The sequence below is a fragment of the Sminthopsis crassicaudata genome, chromosome 1, assembly GCF_048593235.1.
Source record: "Sminthopsis crassicaudata isolate SCR6 chromosome 1, ASM4859323v1, whole genome shotgun sequence".
Classification (NCBI taxonomy): domain Eukaryota; kingdom Metazoa; phylum Chordata; class Mammalia; order Dasyuromorphia; family Dasyuridae; genus Sminthopsis; species Sminthopsis crassicaudata.
Genome location: NC_133617.1, coordinates 495,262,655 through 495,275,727, shown reverse-complemented (window position 1 = coordinate 495,275,727; position 13,073 = coordinate 495,262,655). Strand labels below are relative to the sequence as shown.

Here is a 13,073-nt window from a genome sequence, read left to right as displayed (position 1 = left end):
ATGGTACCTAAACTTCTAAAATGGCGCTCTCTTCAAGTCCTCTCACCTCATCCACCTCCGTCCCCTCCCCGCAAAAAGCTCAAACCAAACCAACGCGAACCCAGAAACTACTTCCTTGACGTCAGCATTAACTTTCTGCTTCCGTCCACTAAAGCTTTAATTGAAATACGCATGCGCGGTTCACGGAGAGGGCGGGCTCTTTTCGTAGTTTGTTCTCCTAGCTCCGAATCCTTGAGCGACGGCTTCCAGAACGAACAGGCCGAGGAAGCTGGCGGAAATTGCGACTGTGGTAGGCGGGATTTGTGCTGGAAGAAACTACTGTGAGCTCACTGTGTGCTCTGTGTAACCGGGATTTTCTCTCCGCCTGCATTTTAGTACCGTGAGTCCCTCGGGAGATGGCGTACGCCGATCGGTCCCCCGCGGACAAGGACAGGTAACTTCCTCGGCCGGAGGAAGCAGCGGGAGCGGGACCGATTTGAGTAGTTAACTGCAACTTGGGTGGCTCGGCCACTGTCCCTGGGTGAAGTTGCTAGGACAGCAACTTAAGGAGGAGGAGAGGATGGAGAAGGGTTTTTTTTTTATTTTTTATTTTTGTTGTTTGCTTGTTTGTTTTTTACGCCTTCCAGTGAAGGACACTTGCTCTGGACTCTTTCCCGGATGAAGGAGCTGTGAGATGAGTTGCAGACTCAGTTCTGGAAGACTCCTTCGAAGGAGAATTCATTCCGGGAAATCCGTGGTGGGGGGAGGGGGGAAGAGAGAAAGTCCAGCTATGGGGGAAAAAAAAAAAAAAAAAACAAACAACCCTTCTGTTCCCGAAGCTTTCCCTCTGCTTCGCTTGTGTGAGTTGATTGCATTAATATGGTTGCGGAAGGAGCGTTGACTCCGAGGGTTCTGGGTTCCAATCCCAGGTCTCCGCTGAGAGAATTGGGGCAGTTTAACATCTGTTTCTCAGTCTCCTAATTTCTATGAGATCTTTGGGCCGGACTAACTAATCTCAGATTTCTTTCACTTCCAAATCCTGTATTATGAAACCTCCCTTCTCCCTCTTAGGTTCATTTGCATTTATCCTGCATATTTAAATAACAAGAAGACCATTGCTGAGGGAAGACGGATCCCTATAGACAAAGTAAGGGAAATGAAGCTTAAGACTGGACTGTGTATTTAATGTAAACCGTTCAAATGGCTTTTTTTTTTTTTTTTTTTTTTTTTGCTTTTCCAAGCTTCTGAATTTGAAAATAGCAGCTAAAAGACACAGTTGATATTTGACGAATTGTAAAATCAAATGTGACTGTGTATGATATTGTTGAAATTGTTACTCTATAGGGATTATAATACAGGTTTGTCATGAAGATGACAGTTATATTAATGGCTAATATTTATTCAGTGGTCACTGTATTCCAGTCATTTTTACAATACTGTGGAGGTGAGCGCTGTTATTACCCTTATTTTACTGGGGGGGAAACTGAGACAGGTGAAATGACTTGTCCAGACTTATAGTGAGAGTCTGAGACAAGATTTGAACTAGATTTGCCTTGGAGGCTTATGCAAATTTATCCAGGAGTTAACTTTTTTTTTTTTTTTTTTTTTTTTTTTTTGTGAAAATGAATTTAATAGTAACATATATGGAATTGGTGCCAGAGCTTAGAAGGAAATTAATTTACATTATTATTAAATAAGTTGTACATTTAGGAATATTCATATTTATAAATGATAGTCTACAGGAAAATAAAGGGAATACTATTATCCCTTAAATTGATTAGGAGAATTGAACTTTTCAGTGGTCCTCAAACTTTTTAAATAGGGGGCCAGTTCACTGTCCCTCAGACTGTTTTGTTTTTACAGAAACTTTTTTTTTCTTCAAAATGGTACTTAAAAAAATTTGTAACTTTTTATTGACAGAACATATGCATAGTGCCAGACTATAGTAAAAACAAAACCTTACACTGTCTCCGCCCCTCAGCCCATTTGCCATAACCTGGCGGTGCAGTTTGAGAACTCCTGTTTTGGATTGTTAGTTATAGAGTTAAATCTGCAATACCTATTTCTAAAACTTCCCCATTCCCTTAATGACACAGTTGAAAATTGTATACAGATAGGCATTATGAATGGAAATAATCCAGTCAGGTAAGATTAGAATTTTCCTATAACTCAGCTAAGACCCTAACATAACCAGGATTCATTTTAATTGCTTTGAATAATTCTGGAATATAATTTTTTTGGGGGAAAAATAAACTAGATAAGCCATAATATGATTTTTTTTTAAATAGAGAAAACCAAATTGCCAGTTTCAAAATTGAAAAAAGAATTCACAACCAATAAGAAATAAAAGCAGTTATTAGATGTTTAACTCAATTATGCACCAATAAAAGCGAAAAACTAAATAAAATGGAATCTTTTTTCATTTCCTTTTTTACTTTTTAAAATAATAGCTTTTTTATTTTCAAAATATATGCAAGGATAGTTTAAAACAATCATCCTTCCCTTCTCCCCCCCAGGCTGGGGTTAAGTGACTTGCCCAGGGTCACACAGCTAGAAAGTGTTAAGTGTCTGAGATAAGATTTGAACTCAGGTCCTCCTGAATTCAAGGCTGGTGCTCTATCCATTGCGCCACTTAGCTGCTCCCTTCAACATTCATCCTTGCAAAATCTTGTGTTCCGAATAATTCTTCTGTATATATTTCTACATTTATTATGCTGCATAAGAAAAAAGATCAAAAAAGGAAAAAAAGAAAAAAGAAAGCAAATAACAACAAAAAACGTGAAAATACTCTGTTGTGATCCACATTCAATCTCCATAGTCCTCTTTCTGGATGCAGATGTCTTTCTCTATCACAGCAGGCCTTATTGGAATTGGTCTGAATCAGCTTATTGTTGAAAAGAACCACATTGTTCATCACATAAACTTGTTGCTCTGTACAATTTTCTCTTGATTCTACTCATTTCATTTAGCATCAGTTCATGTAAGTCTTTCTAGGCCTTTCTAAAATTAGCCTGCTGGTCATTTCTTATAGAACAATAATATTCCATAGCATTCATATGCCATAATTTATTCAGCAATTCCCCAACTGAGTAATATCCACTCAGTTTCCAATTCCCTGCCACTACAAAAAGGGTTGCTACAAACATTTTTATTTTTGTACCTATGGGTCCTTTTCCCTTTTTTAATGATCTCTTTGGAGTACACACCCAGTAGAAAAAACTGCTGGATCAGAGTAGGCACAGTTTGAGAGCTTTTTGGGCATAGTTCCAAATTGCTCGCCAGAATGACTTATCAGTTTACAACTCCACCAACAGTGTTTTAGTATTCCAGTTTTCCCACATCCCTTTGAAAAATTGTCATTTTCCTGTCATCTTAGCCAATCTGAAAGATGTGTAGTAGTACCTCAGAGTTGTCTTAATTTGTATTTCTCTGATCAATAGTGATTTAGAGCATTTTTTCCATGTGACTAAAAATGTTTTTTAATTTCTTCATCTGAAAGTTGTCCAATTTATCAATTGGAGAATGGCTTGCATTATAAATTTGAGTCAATTCTCTGTATATTTTAAAAATGAAACCTTTATCAGAACTCTTGAATGTAAAATTTTTTTCCCTAGTTTTCTGCTTTCCTTCTAATCTTGTCTGCATTGGTTTTGTTTTTACAAAAACTTTTTCTTCAAAATGGTACTTTTTAAAAAAAAAATGATAACTTTATCGACAGAACATATGCATGGGTAATTTTTTACAACATTATCCCTTGCACTCGCTTCTGTTTCGACTTTCCCTTCCTTTCCTCCACTCCCTCCCCTAGATGGCAGGCAGTCTTATACATGTTAAATATGTTATAGTATATCTTAGATACAATATATATGTGCAGAACCATACAGTTCTCTTGTTGTACAAGAAGAATTGGATTTAGAAGATAAAACTAACCTGGGAAGAAAAACAAAAATGCAAGTAGTCCACGTTCATTTCCCAGTGTTCTTTCTCTGGGTGTAGCGGATTCTGTCCGTCATTGATCAATTGGAACTGAATTAGATCTTCTCTTTGTCGAAGATCAGAATACATCCTCATACAGTATCATTGTTGAAGTGTATAATGATCTCCTGGTTCTGCTCATTTTATTCAGCATCAATTACAGGAACTTTTAAAATTTAATATAATCAAAATTATCCAAAATGGAATAATATTTATAAAACTATAAATTGCTCAGACTAGCAGAGCAGGAAATAAGTAATAAACTCAGAAAAAGAAATGAAATAAAGCATAAATAGATACTCTAAGGAAAAAAATCCACAAGTTCTGTTGGATATGCAAGTAAATTCTACCAAACATAAAAACAAATTCTATTTCTTAATAAACTGTTTGAAAAATAAATAAAATGATATGAATTTAATCTTGATTTCTGAACTGGGGGGGAAGGTAAACAAAAAAGGCTCATTTCCCTAATAAATAGTGATAAAAAATATAAATAAAATATTAAGAAGGCTACAGCCATATATTAAAAATAGACACTATAACCAAGCCAGCCATGTAGGGCTGGTTCAATATTAAGATAACTATAAATATAACCGATCATATTGATAATAAAACACACAGATCATATACTTTATGTCAATAGATTAAGAGAAAGCTTTTAACAAAAATCTAATTCTATTTCTATTCCTATTAATAATAATAGTGGGCATAGGAACAAATAGAGCTTTCATTATAATAAATATCATCTATCTAAAACTAAGAATAAGAATTATCTTAGCTGGAAGTTGGCTAGAAGCTTTTCCAGTAAAATCTTAAGTGAAGCAAAGATGTCCATTATCCCTATTATTTTTCAGTGCTTAAGGAAAAATATTGATGGCAAAAATATGCAGAGAGGAAACAAAACTGATTTTTTGCAGATGATATGGTTTATTTAAAGAACCCCAACAATAATAGCTAACATTTATAGAACACTTACTATGTGCCAGGCATTGTGTAAGAACTTTGCAATCATTTGATTCTCAGAATCTTGGAAAATAGGTGCTATAATTCCCACTTGACAGATGAGGAAACTCAAACTCAGGCTTTAGTGGTTTATCCAGGATCATATAGCTATATGATTTGAATTGAAGTCTTCCTGACCCTAGTCCTAGCACTCAATCTATACCAACAGCTTTCCCCACTACACTAGCTTGAATTAATTGAAAACATTTACAGCTTTAGCACAATTGCACAATATAAAGTAAGCTAACTACATTTCTTTGTTATATGTGTCCAAAAAAATCCCATCAGGAAGATAAAGTAAAATTCTATTTAAAATAGTTACAAAAATTATAAAATACTTAGGAGTCTACTTGTGACATGTACAGGAACTATGTGGTCACAATTACAAAATATTTTTTACACAGATCTAAATAATTGGAGAAATATTGCTTGTGGGTAGTCTAAGTCAGTATTTTAAAAATCACAATATTACCCTCTTAGTGCCATATCAATAAAATTACTATGTGGAATTAGGAAAAAAAAATCATTTGGGAACAAAAAGTCAAGAATATCAAAGGAAACATTGGAAAAAAAAGTGGGAAGGAAGAGGACCTGGCAGTACCAGATCTTACCCTACACTATAAAATTCTAATTGTCAAAACAATTTATGTAGGAAAATAGAGTAGTCGATCATTGGATTAAATACACAATATACAGAAATAAGTATAGTTGCTTTGTATTTGATAAACCCAAAGAGCCCATCATTTTGGGCAAGAATTTGATATTAAGCAAAAACTATCAAGAAAACTAAAGGAATTTGTCAAAAGCCCCAAATGTGTATATTATTTAGATATAAAGGATCTAAAATCACAGGCAAATTAATGGTACATTGAAGAAATACGCATCAGATGTTTGATTAGAGGACAAGTTCATGACCAGACAGGAGATAGACAGATTTGTTTACACAAAATAAATTTTTTTTTTTTTTTTTGCAGACATAGCTAGTGTAGCTAAAAGAAGAAAAACAATAAACTTGGAGCAAGTTACTTTTGATAAGAATCTAATTTCTGAGTCAAATTACTAGAAAAAGATCCATTCTCCAATTGACAATCAAAGAATATAAGTAGATATTTTTCAGAGGTGGACATTTAAGCTCTCAATGGTTGTGGAAGAAAATGCTCTAAATTACTAATTAGAGAAATAAAGATTAAAACAACTCTAAAGTACCACTCTCATGTCCATCAAGTTGGCAAAGCTGAAAAATGACAAATACTGGCAAAAGTGTGTGAAATAGGTTAATGGTAGAGTTGTGAAGTAGTGATTCATTCTGGAAAACTTTCAGACTCTGCCATATCATTTGGTGTAGCATTTCTTCTACTAGGTCAATTTCCTAAAGAGATCAAAGAAAGGAGAAAAAGATTCATAAGTTAAAAAATTATTGTAGCAGCTCTTTTTGTATTGGAAAAGAATTGGCTATTGAGGAGAAGCCTATCAGTTGGGAATGGCTGAAAAAATTATATATAATTGTGAAATACTGTTTATTGTAAGAAAGGATAAAAAAAGTATGCTTTTAGAAAAGGGTGAGAAAACTAATTGAGCAAAGTGAAGTGAGTAGAACCAAGTGGAAGTAATTTATATAATACTAATATAATGCTACTAATAATTTTAAAAGATATAACATGAACATAGTGACCAACCACAGTTCCAAAAGACTCATAATAAATGCTATCCACATGCAGATAATTTTTTCAGAGAACAGATTGAAATAGATTTTCTTTTTTTTTTCTTTTTGATTTTTATTGTGAAAATTTGTTTAGTATGACTACTTATTTGCAATGGGTTTAATTTTTCTTACTTTTTAAATGAGTATCAGAAAAGAAGGAAGGAAGGAATGTTGAAAATAAAAGTTTATTTTTAGTCTAAGTATCTTACATTTTACTGGGAATTGGGATGTATGACATAGTACGATTAAAATCCAAGGTAATTGATTTGAGGAGAAAGAGAGAGAGTACTAATAATTAAGGGAATTGGAAAAGGCTTTATGGAAGCTGGTATATAGGTCAAGTCTTGAAAATAATAATATTGTATTGTATCTAGGATATACTATAACATATTTAACATAGATGGGACTGCCTGCCATCTAGGGGAAGGGGTGGAGGGAAGAAGGGGAAAATTCAGAACAAAAGTGGATGCAAGGGATAATGTTGTAAAAAATTATCCATGCATATGTACTGTCAAAAAAAAAAGTTAATAATTATAAAATTAATTTAAAAAAAAAGTAAACCCCCCCAAAAAAAGAAAATAATAATATTGGTAACTAACATTTATATGGTGCTTAACTATGTTTCATGCATTGTGCTAAATGCTATATAATTATCTCAGTTGATCCCCACTTTATAGAAGAGGAATTTAAGGCACCAAGGATTAAGTGACTTGCCCAGGTTTCTATAGCTAGTCAGTATCTGAGACTGAATATGGTGAACTCAGGTCTTCCTAACTCCAGGCCTTGGGCTGGTGTCAACTGGACTACTTAACTGCCTGCCCGCCTCTTCCTTTCTTCCCAAAAAAGATTCCAAGAGACCAAATTAAGATGATTTTAATTATTAAGAATAGAAGTAAGAAATGGAATGCTAGTTTAGAGGAACAGCTTATAGGCTAGCTTGGGGAGCAATGTAAAATAAGATGTGAAAGGTCTTTAAGTGCCTGTTTGAGTTTGTGTTTCCTTCTGGCAATTTTTGAGCCAAATTATGATGTGGTCAAGTTTGTGCTTTATAAAAGAGGATCATAAAATTTGGTGAGATCTCAAAGAATATTGCTGAATATAGTTATACCCTTCATTTTTAAGTTGAGGAAATTAAAACTCAGAAAAGTTCGAGTGACTTGCTCAGGGTCACATAAATGGTACTCATTGGAAGTGGAATTTAAACCCAAGTCTTCTGACTCCAGAGACTATACTTCCATTCCACCCTTTTGTTAGGATTGCATGGAGAAGGAGAGGGAAGTGACAGAAACCAGGGGATATTACTTTAGTTCTGGTGAGATTAATAAGGGCCAAACTCCCCATATCTAAATTAGTTATTTAGGTTATTGGTTACATAAAGGCACAGGAAATCAATATAAAAGAGTGATGGAAGCAGAAGTGACAAGAATTGGCAACTAATTTGGAAATGCAGAACCAGGGAGTGAGATGAGTATGTTTCTGTAATTATAAACTTGGGTAACTAACATAGTGGTGGCCTAAATAGAAATAGAAAAGTTTGTAGGAAGGATAGATTTAGTATGTTAAATTTGTTAAATTTAGCATATTTAACCCGGGAATCCAAATGGAGATCTCAGCAGGCCTTTAGTGACCCCCAACTGGAGTTTAGAAGAAAGATTAGGGTTATTTAATATAGATTTAGAAATCATTTCCCTAGATATAATTGAACCTTTTGGATCTGATAAAATTATTGAAAGAATTGTAGGGGGGAAAATGATAGCGCAGCACAACTTTGGGGGACAACCTCCATCAGCAAACTGGGCATAAATAATGATCCAGTAAAAAAACTGAAGGAAGTAGTCAGAGAATCTGGAAAGAGCAGTGACATAAGATACAAGGGAAGAGTATATATTCATGAGAAGTGGGTAGTTAACTATTAAACCACTTCCAGAAAGTCAAAGATGAGAATGGAAGGAATGGGAGAAAAACCATTGCACTTAGTGTTTAAGAACTTGTGGCATTCTTGAAAAGAAGCATTTCATTCAAGTGGGAAGGTGTTGAGGTGAGAAGCCAGATTGAGAAGTGTGATGAAAAAGTTTGTCTATGAAAGGGACTGAAGATATAGGACAAGAGTTAGTTCAAGTGACATTTAAAATGTAGATTATTAATTTTTTAATATGAGAGCCCTAGGTGTGTTCATAGGAAGATTATCTTTTAAAAGAGAAGAAAATCAGTGGTATAGGGAGTCTGCTCACAGTAGTTAAGGATTGCTGTGGAGCAGTAATGGACCTGTAGAAATTAGGTTATCATTTATTTATTTGTTTGTTTATTTTTCTGAGCCTGGGGTTAAGTGACTTGCCTAGGGTCACACAGCTAGGAAGTGTTAAGTGTCTGAGACTAGATTTGAACTCGGGTCCTCTTGACCTGACCAAGGCTGGTACTCTGTCCACTGTGGCACCTAGCTGCCCTCAAGGTTATCATTTATAATTGACCCATGCCAACACACTTGTGTGACTTCCCCCTTGATTATCAATAGAATGCAATAATGGGGCTAATGCAGTATTTGATGTTAGGAAACTTTGAGCCTTACTTGGATGGATGTAACACTATTCATCTAAAGGGTAATTTTTTTTTTTTTTTTCATAAATATAAAAACTGTTTCAGGCTGTTGAGAATCCTACAGCTACAGAGATCCAAGATGTATGCCTGGCAGTTGGACTTAATGTGCATATTGAGGTACAGTGAAATTCCTTAATACTTAATTTACTCATTTCATTAATAGATTTCCCTTTTTTTTTTGTCATTTGAAACAAAATAAGTGCTTTTCTGTTTTGGATTCTAGAAAAATAAAATGTACTCCAGAGAATGGAATCGTGATTTACAATATAGGGGCAGAGTACGGGTTCAGTTAAAACAGGAAGATGGCAGTTTATGCCTTGTACAGTTCCCATCACGTAAGTCAGAAGGTTTTTTTTCTAGTTTGTTTGTTTTTGGCGAATACTACTAAAACTATAGAAGAAATTTGGGTGTGTTGTTATTGGTCTTTTTACAAAGCATTAATCATATAAAAAGTTTACATAATTAGACTCTTCAAAGAGGAGGATATATACCTATTAAAATTTTTTTTTTGATAATTTTTTTTATTCATGTTGAAAATATTTTTTTTAAATTTGAATTTCAAATTCTCACTTTCCCTCCCCTCTCTCTGATATGGTAAGCAGTCTGATATAATTTGTACATATGCAGTACATGTAAGACATGTTACTGTTATCAATCATTTTGTGGAAGAAACTGGGAGACAGAAAAGGAAAAGTGGGGGAGGGAGAAGAGAAAGAATTATAGTATACTTTTGTCTGTCTTCAGACTCTGTCAGTTCTTTCTATTAGAACTTTGGAATTATTTTAGATTATTGTATTGCTGAGAATAGTTTTCATTCAATCAGAGTTAATCATCATACATTGCTATTACTATGTATTACTCCTGCTGAGAGGTTGTAATACTCAGGGTAAGTACCAAGGATAGGACTTAAATTCAGGTCATCCTGATTATAAAGGCAATTCAACATAGGAGAAAAGCATAGCTAGATGGATAATTGAGTAATCTAGAGTTAAACTATAGGTAATAACTAGTGATTTCTCTAATTTAGTCATTTGCCCATCATAGAAGACTTCCATAATAGGTTCCCAAGATAACATTCTCCCATGATAAATTCTATAATCTTTTTATGTTACAAAGTTGAAATTTTAAGTATGTAAAATTATTTCAGAGCGCCTTGTCCATTATGTTGTTTTAGACTTAATGTAGACTCAGTGATTCTGTGTCTCCAGCAGAGGACCACTTTATTCAATGAGACCTACTTCTTGTCAAACTTCACTGTCTACAATTAATTTGATTTTTTTTTTTTTTTCATTCAAACTATTTTGTTGATTCATTGATTTTATAACTTAGGAGTTATTTGATTGCATCATTCACTTAATAAATATGGGTGTTAATCTAACTTCTTGTTTCTAGGTAAGTCAGTAATGTTGTATGCAGCTGAAATGATACCCAAACTAAAAACAAGGACACAAAAAACAGGAGGTGGTGACCAAAGTCTTCAACAAGGAGAGGGAGGTAAAAAAGGAAAGGGGAAGAAGAAGAAGTGATCCGGTGACACTTAATTGGTGAATGTATGTCAGTCCTACAGAAGATAAGAATGAACATTGATGTTTGCTCCTGATGTGAATGATAAAAAAGGAAACTGAAGAAGTGGTATGATTTGTTTACCTTCACTTAACTGGAATATGTTTGTGCCTCTGAACTTCAACAGAACATCAACCAACTTGAGTTCATGAAATAAAAAAAATTGGCATTGGAAAGTTGCATCTAGCCTTTATATAGCACAAAGCCAGCAGAAGTCTTCTGCAAACCAGCACTGAATTATTGGAGGAATATGTATGTATCTTCATAAATTTAAAAATCATTACAAAGTGGACTACACAACTATTATGTCTCCTGTGCTGTTTGCCATACTAAATGTCTTAGATTAAAGAAAAGTTACCTTTTCTGAATATATTGTTTGAACTAAACAGATTCATCACTCTTTAATTTACAGTTTGTTCAACTTTTGTTAATGTTTAAGTTCATGAAATAAAGGATTTAAAATGATTTTTCAAGCTTTCTGTTATGAAAGAGTTATTTACAATTCTATGAAGATTAGTTGAATAGTAAGTAGGAGAAAATAGCGAAAGAATAGCTAAAGTGAAAGTCAAAACAAATAGAAGACAGCTATATAAAATAGCTTTGGCTTTATTTAGATAACTTTTTCTTGTCCTGTTGCTGCAATAGAATTGCATTATGATGTATACTATTATTTTCTAGTACTATGAAAAACAGGAAAACTGCAAATTTTGTGGGATTTTTTTGTCAATGGATACAATTAAATTTACACCAACTCACTACTTTGATGTTACTTGTGTTTTACTCTTGAGTTAGGTTATTTCAAGTGGTTAGAGAATTGATAGAGATTAGCTGGCCCAACTTCATTTTACTGATGAAACTGAGAGCCAAAGAATTTCAGGAAGGGACCAAGCTACTCTAAAGAAGTAGCAGAGATAGGTTTTGAATCTAGATCCTCTTAGGCAACCACAGTATTTTTATTATTTTTTTTTTTTTAATAATTCTATGTTGCCTGTGCTTCTGAACTAATAATCAAAATTTCTTAAAATTTTCACTTGAAGAGAATTTATTTTCAAATTCACTTCTTTGTTATAGAAGTTGCTTCAGCAAGTTAATTGAATGCATCAATTAGCCATCTCCACCTTCTAGACTTACTCTAATGCTCTATGAGACGTGAACTGTGATTCTTTTCTTGCTGTATTTCAGTAGAGAGAATACCTGGGGCCTAAGATGGAAAAAGTTTGAGAACTGCTGTTATAAATGTTTATAATTCATTCTTTTTATGTAGTATTTTTTTAAAATTGGTCACCCTGTATAATCTTTTAATCATAGTAGTTTAAAATGTCACAACTTACTAAGCAAGGAGTCTTTCTGACTTAACACAGGCTGATTGGTGAATGTAATATAAATGCCACAAATCCAAAACTCATTTTTTGACTTATGTTTTTTTTTTTAAGTGAGTTTCTAGAACTGAGATTATAAAACTGTATCCATTCCAGCAAGAAGTAGCTAGAATTGTCATCCTGTTCTTCCCTAATCAAAAATTTCAGCATTCTCTTGAAATGTTTCTTGTCTCTACAGAAAGAAAGAATAAATGGCTCTTAGGTTCTCTTGCTTTCCATTTCTTGTATTACCATGACCCTTAGAAGATCAAAAAAATTATTCTATTAAAATTCTTGGGGTTTCTGTATTCAAATACTGATCTTCACTTAACCTAATAGAGGCAGAATGGTACAGTGAAGAAAGAACCAGATTACAGTCTAAGGACCTCAGTTCAAATCCTTTATCCCTTAACTGTGTGAACTTGAACACTCAATTTCACCTCTCAGGGCCTCAGCTTTCTCATCTATGAAGAAGGGATTGGACTAAAATTCAAAAGCCCCTTCTGTTTCTAAGTACATGGTCTTAGGTTTTTTTGCATAAAATACCATTGAAGCACAGAGGAATTAATTGAAGTAACTTTCTATAGACAGTGTTTCATATATAAAGCCTTAAGAGTTCTTATTGTAAATACTCTTGATTGAATTAACAAATTTTCTGATATAAATCCTTGTCTTGGAGTTAACTATTTGTATTCAGTAATTATTTTAGACAATTTATATTTGTTCCTTTTCATTCATCACCAAGCTGAGGATGCTATAGATTAGGCTCCAGGTATATTTATTGCATTTATCATGTGACTTTTAGAAAAGTAAATGATATTTAGTTAGTTTTTGAGCACAGTTGGAACCAAGTAGACTTTTTAAATGCTGAATACTTTCTCATTTCATAGAACTTAGGC

The 13,073-nt window shown here is 33.7% G+C and overlaps 1 protein-coding gene across 1 annotated transcript; it reads left to right on the top strand.

Annotated features, from left to right (window-relative positions):
- The first annotated feature begins 278 nt into the window (after nt 1–278).
- SRP19 (signal recognition particle 19) lies at nt 279–11,281 on the top strand. Its single transcript, XM_074281444.1, has 5 exons — nt 279–433; nt 1,051–1,126; nt 9,299–9,370; nt 9,477–9,588; nt 10,646–11,281. The coding sequence occupies exons 1-5, from the start codon at nt 396–398 to the stop codon at nt 10,777–10,779; spliced, it is 432 nt and encodes a 143-aa protein (XP_074137545.1). The 5' UTR covers nt 279–395; the 3' UTR covers nt 10,780–11,281.
- The last annotated feature ends 1,792 nt before the right edge of the window (nt 11,282–13,073 follow it).